Here is a 27134-nt window from a genome sequence, read left to right as displayed (position 1 = left end):
GAATGAAATAAAGTAGGAAGAGGAAAGAGGGAAAAGGGAGGAAAGGGAAGAAGGGGGAGAGGGAGGATGGAGGATGGAGGGAGGATGGGTAGTGGGGAGCGGGTGAGGTGGGCCCGGGTGGGCCCGGGTGGAACCGGGTCAGGCAGGTGTGCCCTGACACAGACTTATAAGACATGTTGTGAGTTGTACAGTCACCCAGGTTCAGTTGAGTCACAGGAAGGGTTGTTACAGAAGATGACACACAAGACAGTTGTAGAGAGTAGTTGTTAGTTAGCAGGAACCGCCTTCGGCAGTTTCCATACAAGACGTGTGACTATCTACAAATGGTAAGGTCGTGGGAAATCCCGCGAAACACAAGTAACCTCAGCCAGCACCAAAACCCCAATGGGGAAAGCTTTGCACGAGGGGGGGGGAAAGGGGTAGAACAAGTAAGAAGGGTAGGGTATCGGGATAGAGGACGAAAGGGAGAAAGAGGGGGAGCGATAGAGAGGAGAAGTCTTTGACTATGTGATGGATATGGTCGTTGGAGACTCCATATCCATAACAATTGTGCTTCATGAAGTGAAGCAGGGTTACAAAATTGGGGTCACCCCCACATTTACTCAGCTTCTGACGAAGCTGATGTGTCAGAGACCTGGTCGAGACGAAGGAGTGTCTCCATGGCGGAGGGCTTTGGCCTCAGCGACTTGTGCCAGGAGCACTGTGCCAAGTAACACGTCCGTGCCCTAACTTACTGAACTGGCAACCAGAACTGAAGGGGGTAAACTCTAGTTGATTTTATTACTGAAGTGTAACCTATGTACAAGTTGAGTATATATAGTTACAGCGAGGGCGGGTCCGCAAATGGTGGAGCCAAGCAGAGCAGAGCTAACAGGGTTAGACATTAGCCAATTGAATATTACCGATGAGTCAGGTTATGGGGTTAATGGAAAGGCAGGCGATAACCCAGAAACGGAAAGGAGGGATAGGCCCGAAGGTGGGCTTGCAGGGCAAGCAAGTGTATTGTCCAGCAGAGGTGGGAGTGCGCTAGCAGACGTCGGAGCTGTCCGGAAGCCTTCAGGGCTCTGTACTTAGGGAGGTGTAGGTAATAAATTGAAAGGAGGGGGTGGTGACCATCGAGGGGTACCGAGGGGATTGCGGAATACGGGAGCTCCGAGGTTAGTGAAGAAGGTGTGGAAGTGGACCAGAGGGATCGGAGGGATCGGAAGTCGATGGCCAGGGATGGATATGACATGATGCTTACTTACGTGAAGAGATCAGCAGCAGTTCCTGCCACCAAGCTCTTCAAAACCCTCACGTACGATTCCCAAAAGGGGATCAAAAGCTTTTACACAGAACTTCTCCACATTGCAGAGAAGATGATAACTCGCCCAGATCAGGCGAGTTTCAATGAGCGTTTTCTGAACGCTCTCCCCCTTCAGATGAAGGAGGAACTAGTAATGCATGACTGAATATCGGTCGATTTTTTGTCCAAAGAAGAACTTTGGACTGCTGTACTACATGTCGATCACGTGTACGATTCAATGCGTGCTATCAACGCATATAGAGGAGGGTTAACACCCTCCAATACTACATCCTCAAACCACTCAACTGCAAAGCCGAGTGGGTCTAATAACCCACTCCCTTCATTGAAGGGAGTTGCTTCCAAGGTGACTACCACACAGAGTCACCAAATCCCCACTTCTTACTCTAGCAGTAAGATGCCTTTGACAACAGTGGAACTCATCACAGGTTCATCTGCGTCAAAGGGGCCTTCACAAGCCCCTTACTCCAATGGCAACCGGTATTCTTCAAATACCGGTAATGTGGTTACTCAACAATGCCCTTCGAAGGATTCGAAGGGAAACCCCTTTGCTACAAATGTGGCAAAATTGGGTACGCTTCGGAGTGCCTGAACCATCTGTATCAGGCAAAGATATTTGCCCTGGGCATCAATAATGGAGCACCCGAGCCCATTCCCGTGTTTGACAACCAGGATGAAGTTGGAGAACCATCTGGGGAAACCCCAGATGGCCCAATTGGTGAGAATGGCGAAGCTGAAGACCGCTTCATCAATGATCCATATGACCCCACATACCAACATAATGTGTTGGAAAGCAAGCCCGAAGACGAAGTTGTCTTCAGGAACATGGGTCTGTGAGTATCATCCCTGGACACGTTCCATGTGTCAGATCTCTTTGGGCCTGACATAGTCAGGCCTCCTAGCATTCCCAAGGCTGCAAAGGCCTTGGAACAGCCTCACAAATCGCAAAAATTTGCGGTTTGTTACTTCTTCTGCGGTTCTCAGTAACTGCCAAAACCTGCACAATCGAAGATTGTGCAGACTGTAATGGGCGTCATGGCCCATTTCAATGTGTCCTAAATGAGGATGCGAATCCAGATGGATGCGAGCACAGCTACAAGCATAGCTGCAGCTAATTGGGCTGCAATGACAAACTCAACTGCCAGATAATAGGCTGGCAAATAAACAGGGCACTCGGTGCTCACACCAGAACTGAGAAGGGACATCCAATGTCTCAGTTGACTCCAGCAAAATTGCACCCTGGCAGGGATGCGACTGATAACGCGCCACACTATGGCACGAACCACTTAGATGAGATTTCAAGTATGAGTGTCCCTGAAAAGGACACTGTTGATGATCGCAAGCTGAAAAGCCGTGATCTGAAATCTCCCTGACAAAGGTACAGGGAGGAGCGGGTTAGTACTCGCTGATGCTACAACTCCTGAGGGAAACCTCAGGCTAACAATTGAGGAAATAACTTTCCTTGCGACTATACCAAGCATTCCGCTTGATGAGGGATTTTTTTTACGAAATCCTAATAATTCCTGAAGACTAAGGTCACCAACAGCCTTATGTCAAAGTGAATGACTTGGGTGAACCTTGACTGGTTCCCCTGGACGTCATTCAAGAGGGGAGAGGGCGACTAGGATCGCCATCTATATACTAGTTCTAGACTCGTATCACGGCTCCTCAGCCTTTGCTGATGAGGGCTGACCTAAGGAAGCGTGTCACGCTTCACCGCTTCTGTGGGCTTGCATCAAACATGCGGCCCCACACCATTTCCTCTCCTACTGAGGAGTAAACAATGGCCTGTATAGCCGTCTCCCTACTGGTTCCTAGTAGGGACTCAGGTATCTCAGCTCATGCTGAGTATTGGGCCTTAGAAGCATGCTTGCACTTCAGGTCCCATCAAATTACCCATTTCTATGGGTAAATCTCACTATTCTCCCCCTATATAGTTGTTTAGGGAGGAGCAGGTTGCACTGGGCTGGGGTTTACTGACCCCAGAATATTTATGAAGGCCTAACCACCTTCATGTCATTGTTTTTAATAATTTCTTTAATTAATCCCCATAAGCCGGGGATTGTGAAGGCCTAATGGCCTTCACTTTACTTCCTTTCTTGTTCCGTGGACCATTAAACCTATGGTTCTGAAAAGGCTTAACAGCCTTGACTATATTCCACTTCTCTGATCCATCAAATCAATGGATCAGTGGAGGCTTAACAGCCTCTACATTAAATATTCTACTTCTTGATCTGTTGAAAACCACAGATCCCTGGAGGCTTAACAGCCTCTACATTAGTCAACTTCTGGATCTGTCAAAACAACAGATCAGTGGAGGCCTAGCAGCCTCTGCACTACCTTTCTTCTCTGATCCATCAAATCAATGGATCGGTGGAGGCCTAACAGCCTCCACATTTACATTTATTCCCTGAACTGTCAAATTAACAGTTCTGTGAAGGCCTAACAGCCTTTACACTTATTCTTTACACTTAATATATGCTGATTAACCATCAGTATGATAAAGGTCTGACCACCTTTATCTTTATAAATTATATATTCTATGCATGGCAGTGCAACCAAGGCTTAACAGCCTTCACTACCTTTTGTAAAAGCTTAACTGCTTCTACACCTTGTTACCCCTTGTGCATGATATTAATATTGCAAGGGAGGAGAGTGTAAGGAGTGGTGGCAACACTTGCCCCATCCTTCATCCTATATCTTTATTGTATATTTGTTGCATAATAAATATGTATAAACATTGTATATATGGAGGCATGGGAATGTTGCAAGGGTGAATTAGCCTTTACTTCCCTGTTGAAAATACAGCCGATTATAGGGTATTTGACGGTCTGGAAGTGTGAGGCAAACATAATATCGTGCATATAGCACGATTAAGTAAATAGCTTACAGGGACTTGGGGTAACTTTTAGTCGAGATTAGAACTGAGGTACAAAGAATTCTAATCTACAGGTATATATAGAGGGAGGAAGAGAAGGACTTTAGTCAAAGTCTGAGTGATACTGACAAACACTGAAAGGTGCCAAATGATACCGAAAGGTCCCAAACAATATCCTTAACAGGGAACCAGGGTGTCAGGTCAAGGAGGGCAGAGTAGAAGGCTGGAGGATGAATGGGAATGAGAAATGGGTAAGGGGAAGTTAGCCAACTGAATGGAAAGAAGACAACAGTCATACTATAAATGGAAGGTGACTAATTTGTGATGATGTGAGCGGGATCACTGGAGGATGCGGGTAGCTCCAAAGCCAGAGTTACATATCCAAAGGATGTTGGGTGACTCCACTAAATGAAATGGGAGGAGGCATGGTTTAGAGGTATGTCACATGATGCCGGAGATCCGTTGGGAGGTTGGAGCAATCCAGAGTCTCTGAATGTTCCAACTTGGGGCTGAGCTTCCGGGATGGGAGTGGCCAAGGTCAAGTGTGCTGAGATCCAGGCCACAGCTGAGACAGTTGGGGAGGAAGGTGATGTTGGAAAGTGGGGGTGTATGGTGTAGGGGATGGTGAGGTTGTTAGGAAGGTGTAGTGAGGTGGGAGAGTGCAGGGTAAGGATTCCAGGATATGACAGAAACATGGAACAAGAGGTTGCAGCACTCTGCACCGCTAGGTTGTTCAACGACAACTAGGGGAGGGGACATTAAGACATAGCGGGGAGTAGTTGGACAGCAACGGATGGCAAGCAGAGTATGCAGGGAGTGTTTGGGTGTGGGAAAAGGCCAGGGAGGAGGTCGTCGGACCCTGGGGAATGTCAGGTTGTGACAACATGGTTGGAGAGCTCCCTGAGTCAAAAGGTTACAACACTGTTCTGGTCATAGTGGATCACCTATCTAAATGCATCCATGCAATCCCAACAGTGACAATGGTGGACTCAGTGGGAATCATGCAGCTTTTCCTTGAGCATGTCTGGAAGCACCACAGCCTCCCTGAAGAAATCCTCAGTGACAGAGGGTGTGCCTTTGTCTCACATTTCTTAAAGGAACTCATGGACCTCCTCAGCGTCAAGCTCACCCCTTCAATGCCCTACCACCCCCAGAGAGATGGGCAGATGGAGCAGGTAAAGCAAGAGGCAGAGACTTACCTCCAGGTATTTGTCAACCACTGCCCAGATGACTGGGTGGACTGGCTCCCACTAGCAGAATTCACCTATAACAACCATGTCCACTCCTCCACCTGCTGGACCCCCTTTGAGGCCAACACCCCAGGATGGGGACAGAGCCCACATGCATGTCCAAGGTAGAAGCTGCTGATGCCTTCTTGGGCACACCCACCTGACCTGGCTCCACCCAGCTCCACCCAGTCCTAGCTCACCCAGTGCCCTTATCCCCTCCTCTTCCTATTTCTCCTTCTTCCCATTCTCCCTTTGTTTCATTCTCTTTTCCTTCTATTTTCCCTTCTTTCTATTTCTATTTCTATTTTACATGGACAACTTGCCTTTGATCAATTACTATTGACCTGTCTGCAACACATGCATGACATGCCCAGCCCCAGGCACCCCAGATAGCCTCAGGGCGCAACCCAGTATGCACACATGCAGCATACACCCTCAGGATCTCCCACAGGGACACCTGGGTGACTGTGGCTGTATGCAGCATGACATGGCAGACCTCATGTGACCCAAGCTGCATGTATATAAACACACCTGGGGTGGGAACCAAAGAACCTTCTTCTCATCATTCCCACTTCAGTCTAAGTGGCCAGGGACAGCTGTCCCATATTGGGCCTGCCAGTATGCATGCCTGATCTACCCCCTGTGAGGTCCTCAGCACCAGATGCTATGCCTGGACCGCCTTGACCCCAGATGCATCCCTGACAGTGATGTCAGTATGTTTATGATCGAGGTTGACAGCCAGAGTGTCAGGGCAATAGCCCCAAACCCCGAGTCACATGTAAATTAGATACATATAGTCACGTGGGCAAGTGGGAACCTCCGGGTAACTGCTTACACACCACCGTAAAATACACTATCTTGTATCACTTACAGCCTTGTGTGCTGAGCCACCCTAAGACCTCACACAGAGGGTTGGGGGACGAGGGAGAAGGTGGCTGCAGAAGGTTTGACTTGTTCATCCCTGTTGTCATCTTGCATTTCTGGGCTCGGAGACATTGGTGAAGAACTCCTTTCTGCAAATGCAATTGGATGCATCATTGTATGTTGATTGAAGGTGGGTGTGACTGTTGCCTGTTGCCAGCAGGGGGATCGGGGTCAGGGCTGCCCCGATTGGGGGTTTGTGTTCATTTCCTGGTGTCTGTCCGGAGCTACAGTTCATAGCTGTTGTTTATCGTGAGGTTGAAGGGCAATTAACAAGTCTGAGAGGGTGTAGAGCATGGTTTTTCAAAATGCATTCAATTGTGATGGTGACAGCTGTCAAAGATGGAGATGGGAGTTGAAAGGGCATGTGAATCGGAAGGAGCCCTTGACAGCAGGTTGCGCAACTACTTACAAACCAAATGCAGGAATTTTGGAATACAAGTGATGGACCCTGGGTTAGCCAGGTAATTTGCAATAATAGAGGACCTCTTTCATGGGCATTCAGTTCACGCTTTCAAGACCTGCTACAGAGTAGCAGGAATTTGGAAAAGACCAACTGGGTAGGAGTCTGGTGTAAACCCATAAGCTGCATGGGTCATGTTGCAACATTGAGCAACCATTGTATTGCCACATATCCATTTTAGTCATTGCATCACATTGCAATATATTGACATGGATTTGAACTTTTTCTGACATATTAGATGCATGGAGCGTGCCACAGTTGGTACCTCCTCTTCACATATATAGTCATGATTGCAAGGCAGCGATGTACAAGCGATGTGCTGATTTTCCATGGGACTTCTTTCATATGGCCATTATTTTTACTTCCGCTGATGATGGTTGCACAGAATGTGTTCACTGTAAGCTCATAGGAACTGGTGCTACGATGCACACACTTCCTGACTACTGTAAGCAGCACTAAATATGACCTGTTTGACCACTCTTATCCCCATGGTAATCCATTCAATAATGGGGTATGTGTCATATCCATCCACAGCCACTACCTCCAGTCCTTCCAGATCACCTCCACTCCTTCGTCACTAACCTTGGAGCCTCCATATTCCATAATCCCCTCTGACACCCCCAATGGTCACCACCCCCTCAATTCAATATATTACCTATGCCTCCCTGAGTATGGAGTCCCAAAGGCCTCTGGACAGCTCCAACGTCCGCTAGCGCACCCCCACCTCTGCTGGGCAATTCACTTGCTTGCCCTGCAAATCTACCTTCAGGCCGATCCCTCCTTTCCATTTCTGGGTTATAGCCTGCCACCCCACCAACCCCATAACCCAACTCGTCAGTAATATTCAGTTGGCTAACCTATAAACCTGTTAGCTCTGCTCCGCTTGGTCCTGCCATTCATGGGCCTGCCCTCTAGGTAACTATATGTATATACATAACTTGTAGATAGGTTACACCCCAGTGATAAAATCAACTAGAGTTCTCCCTCTTCTAGAATCCCTTGCCAGTCAGTAAGTTAGGGCATGGACATGTAACTAGGCACAGCACTCCTGGGATAAGTCACTGAGGCCAAAGCCCTCCACTTTGGGGATGTTGTCCTTTGTCCCAGATCTGGTCTCTGACAGTATGGATGTCTCCCAAAATGGGTGCTTAGTTAAGGTCATGAATGCATGCATTGCTCAATGCCCTCTACCTGTACTATATCTTACCAAATTTAATTCAGTCTTACCCCTATTAGAATTGATTCTGAGTTTATGGAACAGGCTTCCAATTGCCGATTGTGAAGGCCCCAATTCCCATCCATGAAACACCTGCCAATTGAGGCTGTTAGATCCAGCATAACTGTCTATTAGACTGTATACACACCCTTGCTCAGTGCACCATAGCTATTGCATATTATTTGAGCCCCACTGATAGATAACATTAATGTATTGCATTAGCCACCAAGCACTCATCTCAAGTTCAGTACAACCACAACCTCATCAGGAAACCCCCGAGGCTGATTGAGGTGATTGAGAGCAATTCAAGTGCTCAATCTGCCCAATCTGCCCAATTGACTACTCTCAATCGTTGTTAGACACTGGTCCGGGGTCGGCACTGAAAGTCGCCGATGCGGGCCACTATAGGCTGCAATGGCTGTGATGCTGCAAACAAGGCCCAAGGGTAGGGCATTTGGCCTCAGCGACTCTAAAGGAGCGCTGTGCCCCCTAGTTGTCTCTCGGCCCTCATTTCGGACTCACTGGGGTTGCCTTGTTGGGGTCAGGACTTAGGGGTCGTGGTCACATTGATATTAGAGCTAAGGTACAATAAAGTATCATACAGGATATATATAGGAGGAAGAAATGAATGGAAGCGGACCCGGGCCAGAGGCCGAAGGGTCCGGAAGCAAACAAGAATAAGGAGCGGGGTTGGCCGCATAGCGGCCAGCAATGACTGAGGGTCAAAACAAACAATAACAGATAAATAAAGGAAAGAGCGTAGGGCCGCGATAGCAGCGATGGTATCGTAGCAGCGCTGGACTCAGAGTTGGGCCGGAGTCGGGCGCGGGGATGATAGCGGCCCTGTAGGGGCCAAGTGGGCAGGGTAGGGGAGTCGCGCTGGGCACGGTGCCAGAGGCGGACTCAGGATGGGAAGGTTGGTGTGGCTGTGGGGGAGTTGGCCAGGTGCAGGGGAGCCTAGGGGCAAGCGGGGGAGTGTGCAGGGAGTCCTCATGGAGAATAGGGCTGAGGTTGGGGCTCACACTCACGCTCGCATAGCGGTAACGGGCTCGGGCAGCATCGGGACGGGCCGGGAACGGGCCGGAATGCACGGCCGTGACAATCGTCTCAATCATCACAATTGCGAGTCCATTTGTTTGCTCCAGGTGCTGTACAGTTTTCAAATGAATTGGTTTGCAACTTGTAACTTTTTTTTTTCACTCCACCTCATGCTATCTACACCCATGTCTCTTTACTATGCAACAGGATATTTTTTACTCCACTCCGATGTTCCTTACTTGTGCTCATGGGCCAACACCCTTCCACAGTCACCCAACCCTTCCCCAACATGCTCCCTTCCCATATTCTTTTTTTTTCAAGTCATTCCATCCAACCCCAACTTAACTTCTCACACACGACACTATCCCCAACTTCTTACTGCATGTACTTGACAACCACGCATCCATTTCCGACGATTATAAGCTCATCCGATAGATGAGATCCAGCTCTATCTTTCTACAGAGATTGGTACCAAACGGTCCAGCGATTGAGGTGCGCGTCTGCTTCCTTTAAATATATTGTATCTCACTAACCTCAATTTCTTACAGCTCGTACTCAACAACCACACCTCCGTTTCAGATGAACTTACGCTCGTTTGATATAGAGGTTTGGCTCCATCCTCCCACCGAGTTTGGTGCCAAATGATCCAGTGGTTGAGGTGGGCGTCTGCTTTCTTTAATTATATTGTATTTCACTAACCCCAACTTCTTACTGTGCATACTCAACAACCACATGTCTGTTTCCGATGGACCTAGGCTTGTTTGATAGAGGAGATCCAGCCCCATCTTCCCATTGAGTTTGGTGCCAAACGGTCCAGCAGTTGAGGCGTGTGTTTGCTTTAATTACATTGTATTTTCACCCATTTCGCTTTCCTCCTATTGTTTTGCACCATTGTGTTTTGGTATTAGTTACTTGCATGCCTGTATGTACATAACATAATTTTCAAATATAATAATTTTATTGATGAACTTCAACATGCAGAAGAGAAATGTGACAATGAGTACAATGAGTACAATCAGCTCAATCACCCATGTGATTGGTGTAATTGTAATCAGGGGACCTGGTTGTGGTGATTGTAAATTGTGTGACATTGAAATGATCTCAATCACCTCAATCAGCCTCGGGGGTTTCCTGATGCTGTCATATCCATACCAACTCCACCCAGCCTCCAACCTACTCCACCACCATTCCGGTCCACCTCCAGTCCATCCCCTCCCTCACCTCCACCATACCCTCCAGTATACCTCCGGTCCACCTCCACCTCTGATCTCCGGTACCATCTCCAGTACCCCTTATCCTAATCATAGAAGGCTATTAATATTCCTACCTACCCAACATTACTACAGACCTCCTAGGACCTCTGCCAATCCTGCAAAGGTTTTCCCACTATCCAATAGCTGTCGCTAATCCCACCCTTCAACTACTCACTCCACAGTGCTCGATAAGGCAATTCTCTCACAAGATTGCCAACCCAGCAAGTGGGTAAGTCCATCTTGGGTTTTCCCTTTGTTCCTATTTGTCTTGTATTATGTATATAAGTCCTGTACTGTAGTTGATGGCACCTCAGTGCAAAATCAACAATAACAACTTTTCCCCCAGAGTTCACACCCCCTCGTTCTGAAGTTAAGGACCAAACACTAAGCGTTAACGAACGTAGGCACAGCACTCCCCTCTGAGTCACTGGGGCCATGGTCCTTCCGCTCATCCTCTACCTCCGGCCTCCCTTCCAGGGAAAGGTCCAGGCATGCTTGCTCCCTCCTTGCTGTGTCTTGACACAACCCCATTTCACCTCAATATCAGCTATAACATTGTTGGTACACCATCATTGGTCATATAAACTAATCTGAACCCCTGTCACGACCCGGCAATTCCCACGGTCAGGTGATCACTCCCCACACCTTCTCCCTCCCCCGCTTCGACCCCGTCAACTCCGCTGCCCACCCGATGCCGCCTGGACAAGCCCGTCACCCTTTCCCGTCACTGCTACCTGTTTCCATGGCCCGTCACGGGCCTATGAGTCTTTCCTTATCATGCTTGTTTATCTTGACAGCCGTGCATGGCCATCCTTCTCCCACACTCTTTGTTTGTTTTCGTTCCTTCTTAACCCTGCCCGCAATCTCCGTGAGATCTGGCGACTTATTTCTATTCATTCCGTTATACTTAAATACCGGTTGTATGCTACCTCGTACTTTAGTTCGAAAATCAACTAGGGTTACCCCCTGCACTCTCTGTCTGACCCAGTCGCACCTCCTGCCTCCTGAAATATCGGGGCCGCATCAAGTACGAGGCGCAACGCTCATGAACGAGTCATTGAAGCCGAAACCCCTTTCCACCACGATTGTCATCCCTGCCCTTGACGGGCTGTTATGCCGAAGTAGCGGACCTTAATGGTCGCCGACGGCGAGTCACGGTAACGTTTTCCCATGCCCTGACAACCCCCAATGAAAGGATGGTAGTGTCTAGGGAATATTCATGACATGGATGTGTCAGAATTATCAATGCGTGTGCTGCAGCCATGTGACATAACATGTTAAATGATGTTTGAAGAAAAAAAAAGTCACATCTAACATCATTTTAGCATGCCATTCCCCATTCAATTCATGTTCTGTAGCATAATTAAGTATCTTGGAGCTAACACAAAAATCAAATGAACAATCTTAATTCTGACGGTTCCCTGCCATGTTCATGCTCATCACTGTCCGGAGTGATCCAGGGGCCAATTTTCCTTGTTCAACTCACTTGCAGTATCTAGCAACACCCTCAGGACATTCAGGTGTTGCTCTGCCATGCTGAGAGGTCAGGATCGGAGCTAGGGATTGAATTGAATATCAATCAGCATCTTATGGTAATTGGTGCATGTATGTACAATGAATTAACTTGCTGTACCGTTAAAATGCTCAAACGGTGAGAAACGGCACTGCCGCGTAGTATCTAATACCTGAGGCTTTGAATGGCGGGGTGGGGGTGTTACTCCGTTTGACTTCCCGTTTAGGCACATTTACCAATACATCACATGGCCACATGAGTTCCCATCAAACGGGACAATCCCGGCTGGTGCATAGATTGCTCTGAAAATTGTTCATCATGCTGTTTATTATCTATGTAACGTTATAACACGTTGTTGCAGTAATATGCGGTTAGCTGGTCATTCACTCCTAAAGGAAAATCTTACTGGTCGTTTGGTAGGGAAGATTATTTTTCACTCTCCAAATATAACAGGGTCTAGCTCTTTTGTAACCGGTTGGGTTTGACCTCCTTTTCTCCTCCGCACTTACGCTCGAGACTAAGGTTAGCACTCCTAACTCACATTACTTAGCCACTCACGCCGTACTCATACTGCCCGCAGTGTTGAAAGTCAAATGCGATTGTGGAGTGCCTTCACCCCAATTACTCTACTTCCCGTTGTCACGGCTGGTTTTCTTGTTGGCCAAATGACTCCCGACCTGACACCACCTGTTGGCCAAATGACTCCCAACCAGACACAACCGTTCGGGGCCATCGTCCCTTCACTTGGTAGTTCATATGAAAGTAGGTAAACCAAAACTTTCTCCTGGTCTTAACCTATGTTTTCCCAACAGACACTTGCATTTGGGCAATGCATTACCACGACGACAACGGCCAGGATGTGAGCTATGGGAGATTCATGGAGGTCTTTGGGCTCTGCGAGGTTGATATTGGAGTAAATACTGACGCCAACTTTTGGATTGCCTCCAATGGCGACTTTGGACATTGTGAGCCTGTTGCGGCACAGGGAGAAAAATGTTTGAGGGGGGATGGCAGGTTCTGGACATGGACGGTTAAGAGAAATTGCAATACTACAGCCATCTGCCCGGGCCAGTAGCGATCCATGTGGATACTTAACGACTTAGCGAAGTCCTGCCCAGTAGAAATTATAGTGCGCACAAATGCGTCTGCATCAATGCCATGTCAGCAGAAAAGGATAAAGGCAATAGAGCAGGCTACTCAGCTAAGTTTAAAACCCTATCTGGGGGTGTTTTTTGCGCATCAGATAGGGCCTAAATAGCCTATTTGGTGAAGCGGCTTGCTGCCAAAACGGACCCGTGGGAAAGTTTAGGACACCCTTGAAGCCACCGCGATGCAGCCAGGCCTGACGCGGATCCGCATACTTTACCCAAAGCAAGGCCCCATCGTTCTGTCCAGCAGTTCGGAGCTCCGCTGGTTCTACCTAGAGAAGCGACACGTACCGTGATTGCACGGGATGTCAAGTCTGTGCGGTCTGGTAGTCCAATGTCTTACCTCAGTAGTCGAATTTGCATTCTTCAGGTTGGACCAAGGCAAGCAGAAGAGCTCTATTCAATATTGGTGCCCGCCGGCGCATGATATCGCCTACCATCAAACGATCATGATACACTTGTTCAATTTCGCGAGATTCTCCACCCATGGCTGTGGTCCATCCACCGAAGTGTCGTAGGAGTCGATGGCTGCAACCCCCCCGTCGGCTACAGTGTCCACGGCGTGCCTGCCGAATCCTTCCCATCGCCCGGAATCCCTGCAACAGAGACTTTGTGAGTGTTCCTTCGTGACTCCGCATACATCTCATGGCTGTCGAGATTTTGCGCTGGTGACTAGAATCGCCATGTCCTCCGGCAGCAAGCAAGGCACCGACCTTTTGCTTCATCGACATTGATTGATCATAAACAAAACAGCCTTCAATTTAGACGCGCAACATCGGAGGCCCTGTATAGCGGACACGCGGCTGCAACACAACAATTAGGTTGAACGCATAAAAAAGGTTAGAGTTAAGATTGAGCTAGGCACTCTTTAGAACCTTTTCTTCAACGACGACCGCGCGCGCGACCTGTCGCTTTGCTCCACAAGTTGCGGGTGGTATCATCCAGTTGTGCGCGCTTCCCTCTCCTTCCACATTCCGAGCTTCATGACCTCGACCTGTGTTAGGAGGCAGATTTTACCGTGAATCGGCGTTCAACTTGTTTGCAGCCGGTGCACCAGCACTGTGCAAAACTCTACAAAGCAGGAACGACGTGTATCAGATCCGTGTGAGCTTCCTACATCATCCCTACCTTTGCACCGTCACCGTTTGGCCCTTCTGACCGTCTCCCTCTCAGATATGGACACCAGATTTTACTCTCACAACGCAGTCTCCTAGGACAGTTTCACTTCAAATCCTGCTTCTACCTCGTTACACCGATGCCAGTCATAGCGATTAGGCAAACTGGGACCTGTCGGTCAAAAGTCTTTCTTGCGAGCAAGCAATGAATGTTATCTGAAATGATGATCTAGCGTCCTCTGCAGACGGCGTGCAGAACCAAGGTTCCAGTTTTGAAGCGCATGGGAGAAGCGGACAAAAAAGGTTATATTCCGGCAGATGTGCGCTCAAGGCACCGCCATTTCGCAACACAGTTGCACAGTAACCGGAGTATTACAATTGAAGCTAAAGGAGGCATAATCGAAGATTTGAGTAAGTAGGGACCGATAAGCAACGAAGAACATCAGTCATTGGGATGCACATGTGATTACCGGTACAGCACTTACGCACAGAAGGGTGGACACACCTTGAATGTGGTGAGGGTGGATGATATGCAGATATCGGTCAGACGGTTGACGGGTTAGACGAGTGGCGAATCGTGAGTTAAAATTCCAGCTCAGGACGGCCCCAACGCCCATCACCGCTATTGTGCCGCCCGACAAGGAAATACACGAGACATGAAACAAATACGCGACCATGTGGTCTCTATGGAGAAATAACATTCAGCAAATATTAGTGCAAAACGGGACAACTACTCACAATAGGAAAGAACCAGAACCTGAGCGGGCATATGTCCGCACATACCGAGTCAAGAAACGAAACAGCATAGACCTAACCAGAAACAAGCGTCAATAAGTATCGGGGAACAAAGCCCAGCTGTGGAGGCACAAGTACTCGCTGTTGGAACAAGTAGAGCGGAAATGGGGATAATCGCTCATGCTGGGTTCAGAAATGAGGGGATGTACTTGGGCCTTGCCTTTTCGGCAAACGACAACGCGTCTGTGACTAAAGGAAATGTTAGCCGCTGCTTTAGGGGCAGATATCATGCTACAGTGGGTCGTCATTGTGAAGGGTTTTGCGTTATGTGTCAAACCACTAGACGCACATGTTCACAATCCAGGGTATCATAGCAGCCGACCTCTAGCGAACTTTGGCAAAGTATACGGTGCATGGATCCACGGTGAGCAGCCCCGCCAGTGATCACTGGCCGCCTAAGACATCTCAGCGGACAATCGCGGTGTGCAGTGTAACTCGATATCACAGTATGGAGTACAGATGAGCAGTCGGCGCTGAACGCAAGAAAGAGAAAGTGCAAGTGTGGAGGGAAGAATCGCCCCCAAAGCCCACCTTTTATGCCTTTCCATGGGCCTAGGTTCCCCACAACCCAGAATAACTATGTTGTTCTACATCAAAGAATCCTGAGACCGTGGATGAATCGGTACGGCCGCGTGGGGTCACTCTTTGGTTCAAGGGAAATTCAAAACTAAAGATTTTGGCCATCTGGCCACCGATTTGCATCGTTCAACCGCGAAAATGGTATGTTCAAGCATGTCGACAATGTCCGCTCCATAGTGTGCGGGGGGACGACAACAGAAGCATGTGCCTCTGGAGGGGACAGAAGTAAAGTTGGTCCTGTGTTCTCTTTCTGTGAGCCCTGACTTAGATTTTAGTGTGGGTTCATCCTTTCTAGCGTGCCCGGCCCGGTTTGACAATAGCAGGAATGGCCAAATAGGTTCATACACATCCGGGCGTTTGATAGTTGGAGCAAACGTTGCCATTTCACTCAAGATAAATTCCAGTCTGGAGAGCACCTGAGAAGGGCCAGAGCATTGATACAGGCGAGCAGACAGAGGTTTCACACAGCCACGATGCAATATCATCGCTTCACGCTGCCAGCCCAATCGCGGGCGTCAATATCAGGCGGACATGTCAGATCTGTCTAACGCGTGGAAAGTGTCATTGTCCCATTCTTACTCTAGCACATGAGTCGCAAATAGTATCGCTCGCTGAGAAGTCTAAGTCTTGCACGATCTAAAATTACAGGGAAAGCAAGGTGGATTGTGAAACAGTTGGCCAGACCCTTGATTAATGGTGAAGTTGTGATCAAGAGACTCAGTATACTGACGCGTAATAAAAGTCATGTCGAAAAGGAAGGTTAGCACCAGAGCTCGATATCGGGTTACGACTCAGCGGTGCGATATTGCTGAGGTATGTATGAACCCTGACACGGGCAGCGTGTTTCCGACGAGGTTGTCACCCCCGGGCACCACGGGACGTAAGATGTTGTCGAGTTGGGGAATGTCTCCAGCAATGCCGACAGGTTCCAAGCAAGAATCAAAGCTGAGGATTTTTTCGGAGTTTTGAAAAGGTGCGTTTGAGATGCCTTAGTCGTGGTTGATATCTTCGCAGCCTTGTATTATTTAACCCGTGGACTCAGATCAGCTCTTGGTCTTTCAGCGCAAGCGCTAGCCACTGCTTCCTTTTGCATCATGTTTGTTCAGGCTAGATAGATCCCATGAAATATGCTTAATGTTCCTAGGTGATGACCAGGGACTGTATACGACAGTGTAGAATTCTATGGGGGGCGGAGGGTTGGTAGGAGGCCAGTGGAAGTCAATGGGATTGGGTGAGGAACCCCATCCCACGCCAAGGGCAGAATCATCTAAACAAAACATCCAGACAAATGCGCAGCTCAGTCTTCTGCGAAGGAGAGCCCTTGTTTGCATAAATGTTGGAGGAACAACGTGTGCCGTAGCTTCAAGTGCATCTATGTGCTGAGATCTTCCAGAACGAACCATTTAATGTTTGGGGTTGTGTTTTCGCTCCTGTTCCTTTCTCCTCAGATCTCTATATAACCGTGTAACGCACTTGAAGACTGAGACAACTCAGCGTATGAATGCCGAGCGGTGAAGGCGTCACCGCTAACCTACGCGTGTGAATATAAGGCTGGTCTTGCAGTAGTGATCGATAGCCTTCCTTGTATCTACCCTTCCTGCGAGATTCTAACCGATTTCAGCGTAAGCGAAGCTCACCGTCGGACGCTTTTCCCTCAATAAAAAGGTTGTGCACTACGCTGTTCCCTACCACTTGTGAATCAATGTGATATATTGGGTCAGCACAAAAGAAATGTAGTTTGTGTTGGCGCCGTAAGCACGAGTCCTGCATCAGGCATGAACAGCCGTCGTCCCTTCACGACTGTCAGGATATCCCGATACATTGGCAATGCGTGCACAGGTGGAGCTGCCAATGCACGGTAATGAAGCCCCTACATCATTTGCATTGGGGCGGCCAGCACCCAGGGTAAATTGAAGGTAAAATTGGATGGGCAAAGGGAGGGCGCATTTTTTGATAGTTCACCATGGCTCTCAAGATCGGGGAACGGCCCGAATGTCAGGCCTGTATATTTCCGAGCCAGATCAGGGAGCATATGATGGGAGATGAAGGTGAACAAGCCGATGTCGAAAATCGATACTTCCCTCAATCGTGGGCAGTCTCTTGGCAAGTCGTTTGAAATTGGTGAGATTTATTGTGGAACGATGGAGCCCAAACTGAAGATTGAGGGACAATAAGGTGGCACTGGGAATTGACACTGTGCCTTCAACCACTAGGAAGCTTCGGAATGCTATCCGAGATGGCAGGTTGGGGTACGTGGTGAAGTTCTTGATGGAACCATAGATGGAATCAATGAAACAGAACAAGCTGTCACCAAAGAGCGACGTTTTCCCCGATTGCTGGGAGGGCATTGGAATAACACCAAGATTGGTTACGCAGCATGGTGAGCAAACGAGTCAAGTCAGAGAGGTATTACGCGGAACGAACGCAACATGCTGTTGGTATAGATGGAAACTGTCACTTGGAGTACTTCATAACATTATCCAGGACAATGTAGACAGCGAGACACGTGGACCACGGGCTGATCTCGCTACAGGTTAATTCCTTGGTCAATGCAAGAGCACCAGGATATTGTCCAAGATTATCCGGGACAGACCAGTGTTGCATGGCACCGGATGAAGGCCAACCGAGAGATTGGGATGTTCTTTGATCGCTGGGACTGTATCAGAATGCCATATAGGATAGGAGAGCGGCTCGGATGTTGGTCAAATGACTTGATTAAATTAGCAGTGTAGGATTTGAACACCGCCTCTCTGAAAGCACAATGTAACAACACCGTCATAGCACCATCCCCTCGGAATTCTAACAAAACGTTAACTTTCTACTAAAAGTAACAAACAACATTCGTGTTTGGATAACATAGGGTGAGCATATGAGAACAAATCAGATGTCGGGTGGGTATGGTTACCGTGGAGAGGTAACTGGTATCGGCCCTGGGAGTGATCGCTTTCTCGCTTTCAACGTGACTCTTATCGAAACGAACTCTGTGGAGGCACAAGTGAGGACCCGATTGTTGAAATCCTTGTTTCTTGGTACGCTGTGGACCGATCATTGAATACAATGGACTATATTTCTTGCGCACGGACATTTCCTTGTAGGATTGCCCGATCCTACCGTTTATGGCGACCATGTTGATGGACGCAGTCGAGGATCAGCCTAGTCAGCCATCTAATGACGGCCTATAGAGGGGGGCCGTTTGGCCTTCAAATGGGCCTAAAAGGGGGTATTTACTAGTGGATGTCCTGGACATCCTGGTGAAGACTGATCCATTCACCAGGATGTCCCCAGGACGTCCTAGGTCCTGGGATGATTCTATAATTCAATCAAATTCAATCAAATGCTTCTGTGATTCAATCAAATTTGTATTATTCAGGGTAGACATTCAAAACATAATGCCGCAATTGAATCTGATTTCCCATGACAATCCTCAGGCTGCTCAACTGTCTGTGCACAATGCTGGCCACTGTCTGAAGGGGTGTCAACACTGTTTCCCACGTCCCCAACACACTTTACGCAGATGGATAGCCCCTTTGAATAGCTTCCAGAATATATATTTTGAGACTGAATTGACCAATAAATCATCGAGAAAAACGCAAAATACTTTTTTGGACACGAGTCTTTTGGGTTAGTGTGGCTGTCCACCTCATGTCTGTGCACAGTGCTGGTCATTGTCCGGAGGGGTGTCCAGACTGTTTCCCACGGTGTCAACACACTTTGGGTAGTTGGATAGCCCCTTCAAATAGCTTCCAGAATATATAATTTGAGACTAAATTGACAAGCAAGTTATTGAGAAAAATGCAAAATACTTTTTTGGACACGAGTCTTTGTGATATCAGTGACCCGGGAATTTCGATGACTTCGATGACTGTCAGTGAAATTTAGTGGCCCAAGCACTATCCCAAAGACTAGCATCCAAAAAAGTATTTTGCATTTTTCTCAATAACTTGCTTGTCAATTTAGTCTCAAATTATATATTCTGGAAGCTATTTGAAGGGGCTATCCAACTACCCAAAGTGTGTTGACACCGTGGGAAACAGTCTGGACACCCCTCCGGACAATGACCAGCACTGTGCACAGACATGAGGTGGACAGCCACACTAACCCAAAAGACTCGTGTCCAAAAAAGTATTTTGCGTTTTTCTCGATGATTTATTGGTCAATTCAGTCTCAAAATATATATTCTGGAAGCTATTCAAAGGGGCTATCCATCTGCGTAAAGTGTGTTGGGGACGTGGGAAACAGTGTTGACACCCCTTCAGACAGTGGCCAGCATTGTGCACAGACATTGAGTTGGACAGCCACACTAACCCAAAGACTCGCGTCCAAAAAAGTATTTTGTGTTTTTCTCGATAATTTATTGGTCAATTCAGTCTCAAAATACATATTCTGGAAGCTATTCAAAGGGGCTATCTATCTGTGTAAAGTGTGTTGGGGCCGTGGAAAACAGTGCTGACACCCCTTCAGACAGTGACCAGCATTGTGCACAGACATTAATTAAGTTGGACAGCCACCATCAAAAGACTCGTGTCCAAAAAAGTATTTTGCGTTTTTCTCGATGATTTATTGGTCAATTCAGTCTCAAAATATATATTCTGGAAGCTATTCAAAGGGGCTATTCAACTATGTAAAGTGTGTTCAGACCGTGGGAAACAGTGTTGACATCCCTCTAGACAGTGGTCAGCATGTGCACAGACCATGGGATGGACGAGTATGGCATTCCGGGACAATTTGCAACCATTGAATCAAACTGAATTAGGACATCTATAGTGAAAAAGGCCTTTTAGGCCCCATGCAAACGTCCTGAGGTCCCCCCTATAAAGGCCCACATAGTGGTTGTCCAAGGTGTAGCAAGTATGACCTGAACTTTGCTTGGATGGACCGTGATGGAGAGAAAGATGAGTGTGCTCGCTATTGGTCCACTTCGATGATCCAAAGCCAATTGTTTGGTGATCAATAAGATTGGTGGACCATCACAACACCATTGGAATTCACCGAAATTTGCATGGTCTTGTGTGAGATCAAGTATCGGCACCCATCCAAGAGCCACCAGCCTCCCTTTGAGTTGGCCTTGTCCTATCGCTCCTGCACAACTTGAGTCGGATATCTTGCATCTCCTCATTCTTCCAAATGGTGCATCACATCACCCTGAGCGACAGCCTGTCCTACTGATCGATTTGCGTTCACCTTCCAACTGAAAGGGGCAGTGCCTCATGTTAACCACATGGCTCTTGGGCAGTGAAGTATATGCTTGCTTTGCTACCACTGTGTTGTTACCTGTCTGCATCGACCTGTTCCCTGTCAACCATGTCGCTCAAGGAAAAGGCTAATGCTCTCAGATGAGACATTAACCACATCCTTGCAGCAGGAGGTGACATTGCCATCCCAATTCTCACAGCCATCAATGTTCCATCTGATGCATTCCCTCCCCTAAAAAGCGCCACTAGCGGCACGCTCTTCATCTCCAATGAGGTCCAAGTAAGTGATGGGTTCTGATGAATCAGGAACTAAGGCTCATCACTCGTAACACAAAGAAGTTCAAGTCGGATAAGAAAGAATGGGACGAATTTGGGAAATATGTGGTTGAAGTTGTAGTGGAAGTACTAGCAGCCATCGAGTCCTATGACACTTCGACAGAAGAAGCAAAACCTTGGCTAGAGAACATCAAGAAGCTGGATGAGTGCGTACAGATGATTCTCAGTCAATAGGCTGTCCCATTTATGTGACACTCCACAGCGCGCTTAGAAAGATTACAACTGAAATGAAACCAATCCTTGCAAAAATGGAGAAATGGTCTGCTGTCACCAACTTCTCACACTTGAAGCATCCGGGAAGGATTGATGACTTCAAGAAAGTCCTCGACAGAGCTTTAACAATATTTCAGGTAATTCTTTCTTGCATTATTGTTCCACCACTATCCTGATCGATCGGAACCGTGTAGCTGAGAACTAGCCTGACAACACTTTCACCAGATGGGGCAGCCAAGATGTGTCTTCGGCGGACTCTGCATTAAACATCAGGTGACAAGACAATCACTAGGACCCCCTTGACCTGCATGTAATCTAAAATCAAAAATTAATATATAGTTATTGCCGCTAAATATCTGTCACCTGTCACCTCTTTTCTCCATGTCCTCTAATCAAGTTACAAAGCACTGCACAAAATGTGGCCTAAAGATGACTATCAAAGAATTTACCATCTCCAACAATTCCACCACCAAAATATTAAAAAATTGCCATACATGCAACATGGATGTTAAAGAAATGGGTTGAGGGTAACCCACATCTTTCTGTCCTTATAGACGACTTAGAATCGTCCACCTCATGTATGTAGGGCAGCTTAGTCGTGCAATTAGAATTATCCAATGGCCATGGAGCTTTTGACAGAAAGCTGAGACCTCGCGGTGAATGGGAGCCTGTTACGACGGATACTTGGCACTCGTTACGTCAGCGTACCGTGTGCGGGTGTATAGGATCACAGGTTGAGAGAACGTCCTGAACGAGACTAGTCGAGGACATAGGGCTAGCGGGTACTTGGCGCTCGAGGGAGCGTACCGGTAGCGAGTGAAATAACGACTCCTTGAGGGAGCTTCCTGAGAATTGATTGATGGGTACTTGGCACCCAATTGGGTGTACCGGCAACGAGTGATGTTCCAGCTCCTTGAGGGAGCTGCCAGAGACTGGGTTGACAGATACTTGGCGCCCAGTTGGGCATACCGGCAACGAGGTATGAGACCGTTCATCTGGCGGACGGTCCGTATATGTGTCAATGGATACTTGGCGCTTGTAAGAGCGTACCGGTGACGGAGGAGTTAGTCGTTCGTAGGTCGAACGACACGTGGTGGGTTCGATGGCTACTTGGCACTCGCGAGAGCATACCAGCGACGAAGGGAACGGGCTTGTATCGAATACCCATACGTCTGTAGAGTTAACCAGATGCTCACCGTAAGGTGAGACAGATGCAGGCCCAGTACCTGGGCGAACGACATGAGTCGCAGCAAAAGGTGATTGCGCATACCTGAGTTGAGTCACGCGCGAACTCGATGATCTGTGGCTAGAGTCGTCAACCTCGGCAGGGATGACCCATATAGACGACGACCGAGACATACACAATCTTACACAGACGATACAGTGTTGGCACAAGGAGGTTTACAGTTGTTGCACAGCAGAGGGTGATGTGTTATTCGTTAGGTTCCATCTTTTCGGCTCTTGCCGTACATAAACGTGACGCTAACTATTGAATAAGAAATGATCGCAAGAAGTCTCGCAAAATAGAATAAATATTCCGGCCAGCACCAAAACCCGATAAGGGAAAGCTTAGCGTGGAGTGAACGTGTAGAAAGGGGAGTAGCAGGGAGAAGGTAACAAAGAGAAGGGAAGATATACAGAAGGAGGACCCGCCATGGTGGACGTTCAGTCGACATGGTCGCGAGAGACTCCATTCCTGTAACAATGGAGCTCACAGCCAAGAAAAAAGATGCACGGCAGAAGCAGAAAGATTCACAGCAGAAGCAGAAAGAGACTACCTTCCTTCAATCCCTGACTTCCCCCCGACAGTTCCTCAGTAAGCTTAAGGATCCAGAGATCCTTGAGCATGTAACTACATCCAACCCAACTACACTAAAATTTGAACAGAATGTTACCCTTCCTCTTAAAGACTTCCAGGACGATACTTCAAGTTCTACCCAACTGGCTGCATCATTGCTCCCCACAGCAGAACTTGGCCCTGACCGACACCAATACTTTATTTTGTATGCAAAGTATTTGGCTGGCATGATATCCGAATCTACCAAATACCGTTGGTGGTCAGTCGACACCCACATTCATTCCCCATTTTATAGTTTGTACTTACCAACCAGTGACAGTTACCACAAGCACAACGTTAGGAAAGGTCTTTCAGGTGCTCTTCACCAATACACGTTCCATTGTGCACAATTTTCATCAACACAAAAGCACCACCGAAAACACAATGACCCATCATGGCACTGTGACACTTGCCGAATGGACACCTTTCCCTGTAAAGGATGGCTTGTTATTGATATCCAGGATATTTGGGACCAAACATGTGCAGGTGTCCAAATAACTCACACCATGAGTCATGTCCCCTATGAATGGGTTGAGGTGCCTCTGGCTGTGCAAAGGTTGATTGAGGTTAATGACTCAAAGACATTCGAGGATGTGAGTAACCTCGGCATTTCTTGAAGAGAGGCCTCATTTAATATGCTTACACAGATTTGGACCAAGATTCTTGCCAATTACCACCCAATCCAATTCACGCGGAAGTCTGCATTCACCATTTGGCAAAATGCAGATAAAAAAAAATGGCATCTTGACCAAGATCCTGTTATATTGGCCCAAAAAGTCCTTGAGCAAGCATCAATGGAGAAGCTCATGTCAGGGTTACCTAGGGTATCGGCTATTCCAATGAAGGGCCAGGATCAATATGAGGCACTTGCGTTTTTGGTACCTCACATCTTAAAAACTTGGGGCCCCCACATCCGAGAAGTGTTGATGGATTCAAGTTGTGAGTGTACTATAAACTTCGCCCAAATTATAGCAAATTCAATTCTTTGGCTTACCAGGGAAGTGTGTGGGTGGTGATTGGGAGCTGTTTGTTCTAATGGGGGAGGCATGTGGGTCAGGCTTGCCATTGGGATGGCTGTTCATTCGCCCAAAGCGCAAAGGCCCTCCACAGAATGCAAAGCACGATGTTTTGGCTGAGTGGATGCACTATTTCCACGAAGAAGGGAGGATCAAGCCACACTTCACCCTTTCCGACAAAGACTACTCAGAAATAAATGCATTCCAGCTGGTTTGGCCTGAAGCCAATTATCAACTGTGTTACTGGCATGTTGTTCGGGCAGTGAAGAAGCGACTTGCAATGCGGAAACGCACACCAGCACCATATGCAGTGGATTGTGCCCAAAGTCGGTTTGAATTCATTGAGAGATACTTTGTCCCAGTTGGACAACGACATGAGCTGTCAGGAAGCGATGTAGGTGTTGAATCCCATGTAAATTACTAACAAAGCGGCACAAAGCATCAACGAGCAAACCAGATTGTCATTGCAAAGGAAACTATTGCAACACTCCGTGTTCAGCTTGGAGATAGATTGATAGTATGAAATGCACCACCTAGAGCCATGGTGGTGCTCAAACTGAAGAGGAAACAAGCACTGGATGGTGGTGAGGTGGCGAGTGATCATGATCAGGGAAGCAGTCCGAGAGATGGTATGTGCAATATTGCTTCTGATCCTTATAATTAAAAGATGCCACAATAGATTTAGACGCCCACATTGGGGGTGAAATTGACGACAATGACAATGTCTCAGAGGATGGAGATGATCCCCATCTAGATGAGCTAGAAAATGCGCTTTTGATGCTCAAAAAAGCCAGATGTGGCACGCGGAGTGCCGAGAATGGTAGGGACAGTGATGCAGAGGAGTTGGAATCCCAGTCGGATGGTGAGGACTGTGATGATGCCCCAGAGTATGAGTTGGAAGCAGGGGAAAAGTGCGTGACTGACCCTGCATATGAGTTCTGCCCCGAGGCACACCATTGGCAACTCCTTCGGAAATTCACTCAACACCTCTGCCATCACCCATTCTTCCCATCACCCTCCAGCAACTTCGAGAACTCTAGGGACATCCAACGTGCCTGTGTCTATGACATGTATGTTTTTTGCCGGGAGCATGGTCTGACAGAGGCTTGGGCCTATCTTTGGAATTCTTGGTACAGCAAATGGGATCTCTGGGCACGATCCTCCTGTGAATCTCGTCTCTCTCATGTCTGCACAACCATGATCACTGAAAATCACTGGAAGCGTCTAAAACATGGCTATCTTCGATTCAAAACACGCTCACCGCTCGATCAGACTGTTTACATCATTGTCTATTCCACCATTAACTCCTATATTCATACATCCCACTTTCTTGAGCCTGACTGGTGCCTTGGCAGGAGCTGCCCCCTCACAACTTGGCAGCGAGCTTTCAAGTCTGCTTGGAATGAACTTGAAAAGAGGCCCATCAGCAGCCACAACTATAATACCGACATCAAAGACTGGACCTGCCACTGTGGTGCACAAGCCACCAACACATTTCACCTTTGAAAACACCTCATACATTCTGCTGGGAAACCTCCTATGGAATTTTGGGAGGATATTGTCAGGGACCGGTCCGGGGTCGAGAGCGTCCGGGTATATCGCCCAGCGCTGAGGGCCCGGTGGGGTATGAAGCGGGCGCATACGGGGACAGATCCAGCGCAGGCGAGTGTCCCTGAAGTGGGAATAGTGAGAAGAAGACTGCTTCTCTGGTTCCCACCCCAGGTATGTTTATATACATGGTGCTCAGGTCACATGAGAGTTGCCACATCGTCCCCATGCACAGCCCCAGCCACCCGGGTATCCCCATGGGGGATCCCAAAGGGATCCGCTGCAGGCGCGTGTGCTGGGTGTACCTGGGGGTTGTCCGGGGCATCCAGGGTTGGGTGCGTCATGCATGGGTCATGGGTGGGTTAGTAGTACATCGATCAAGGGAAGTCGTCCATGTAAATAGAAATAGAAAGAATAGAGAATGAGACGGAGAAGAAATAGGAAGAGGGGGAAGTGGAGGGAGGAGGAGATAGGAAGGGGGAGAAGGGGTAGCGGGTGGAGTGGAGCCAGGTGGAGCTGGGTGGAGCTGGGTGAGGTGGGTGTGCCCTGACAGATATCTACCGGTGTCGTGTTATGCCCCTGTATCAGCATACTCACCTCCGGAACCGTGACCAAGCTGCCAAACAAATCAAGTGCACTCACTCATCCTTAGCAGATCCGACTCAAGATTTGGATCACTCAGCTAAAAAGGTAAAATATGACACTTCAATCGCTCATGCTGACATCTTGATTCAGGTGCGCATGGATGTCAACATGTCAGGGCAATAGCCCCGAACCCCGAGCCACATGTAAATTAGATACATATAGTCACATGGGCAAGCGGGAACCTCCGGGTAACTGCTTACACACCACTGTAAAATACACAAACTTGTATCACTTACGGCTTGTGTGCTGAGCTACCCAAAGACCTCACACTTTTTTAAGTGCATGAGGTGTGTTTTACAACACAACCCACAACTCTACAATCTTAACATCTGACTCGGAAGCGCCTATGGCACCTAAACACGCCCGCAAGGGCAAGGTCGCATCTGCAGCGACACTAAAAAGAAACGAGCAGTTTATTAAGAAACCGCAATCTCCCATCATGGGAGATTCAAACCAAAAGCCGTTGTCAGACGACGATGAGGATCAACATGATCCGGCATTAGCTACCACTTCAGGGCTGGTCCCTGAAGGCTTTAGAAACTTACGTGGAGTAAGTGCGGGGCCAATTACCCCCAGAACTCCACAACACACCAATCTAACCCAAGCTGGGGAAGATCCCTCACCTCCTCACGAGGTGATCGACTTGCGCGAAAAACACGTAAGTGCTGAACGATCAGCCCAAAAAGCTGATCAGATAGAGTCGCAGGAAACTCCAGGGCCCCACTATCCCCTGGAGTCCCCCCTCACATCCCCAAGTCAAGCCCCAAAGGCAGACAAAGGGAAACAAAGGGAAGAGCCCCCGCATCGGCTATCCGAAAAACTACTGGACTTGTTCCAGGTTCCATCTGAATGGAGGACAGAAAGTGAAGATCAACTTCTTCTCAGGCTTTCAGCCT

The 27134-nt window shown here is 48.0% G+C and overlaps 5 protein-coding genes across 5 annotated transcripts; 4 read left to right on the top strand and 1 right to left on the bottom strand.

Moving 5' to 3' along the window:
• Positions 1 to 1819: 1819 nt before the first annotated feature.
• Positions 1820 to 2676, top strand: EI90DRAFT_3121807 (uncharacterized protein; the record flags this gene model as incomplete). Its single annotated transcript, XM_039063437.1, has 3 exons — positions 1820 to 2136; positions 2197 to 2260; positions 2503 to 2676. 3 exons carry the CDS (start codon positions 1820 to 1822, stop codon positions 2674 to 2676), a joined length of 555 nt encoding a protein of 184 aa, XP_038917484.1.
• Positions 2677 to 12094: 9418 nt separating this feature from the next.
• On the top strand, positions 12095 to 12666 carry EI90DRAFT_3052152 (uncharacterized protein; the record flags this gene model as incomplete). The annotated part of the gene is made up of 2 exons (XM_039059910.1): positions 12095 to 12336; positions 12395 to 12666. A coding segment is annotated over exon 2 (173 nt), but the record flags the coding sequence as incomplete, so codon positions are not given.
• Positions 12667 to 14364: 1698 nt separating this feature from the next.
• On the bottom strand, positions 14365 to 14761 carry EI90DRAFT_3052146 (uncharacterized protein). Its single transcript, XM_039059909.1, has one exon. The coding sequence runs from the start codon at positions 14752 to 14754 to the stop codon at positions 14524 to 14526; it is 231 nt and encodes a 76-aa protein (XP_038917482.1). The 5' UTR covers positions 14755 to 14761; the 3' UTR covers positions 14365 to 14523.
• A 6179-nt stretch (positions 14762 to 20940) lies between these two features.
• Positions 20941 to 21368, top strand: EI90DRAFT_3015366 (uncharacterized protein; the record flags this gene model as incomplete). The annotated part of the gene is made up of 2 exons (XM_039056889.1): positions 20941 to 21125; positions 21182 to 21368. The coding sequence occupies 2 exons, from the start codon at positions 20941 to 20943 to the stop codon at positions 21366 to 21368; spliced, it is 372 nt and encodes a 123-aa protein (XP_038917481.1).
• A 3613-nt stretch (positions 21369 to 24981) lies between these two features.
• On the top strand, positions 24982 to 25362 carry EI90DRAFT_2820302 (uncharacterized protein; the record flags this gene model as incomplete). Its single annotated transcript, XM_039053569.1, has 1 exon — positions 24982 to 25362. A coding segment is annotated over one exon (381 nt), but the record flags the coding sequence as incomplete, so codon positions are not given.
• Between the last annotated feature and the right edge of the window lie 1772 nt (positions 25363 to 27134).

The sequence above is a fragment of the Cantharellus anzutake genome (assembly GCF_015039405.1).
Source record: "Cantharellus anzutake strain C23 chromosome Unknown EI90scaffold_17, whole genome shotgun sequence".
NCBI lineage: Eukaryota > Fungi > Basidiomycota > Agaricomycetes > Cantharellales > Hydnaceae > Cantharellus > Cantharellus anzutake.
This window is presented reverse-complemented; position numbering and strand designations above follow the sequence as displayed.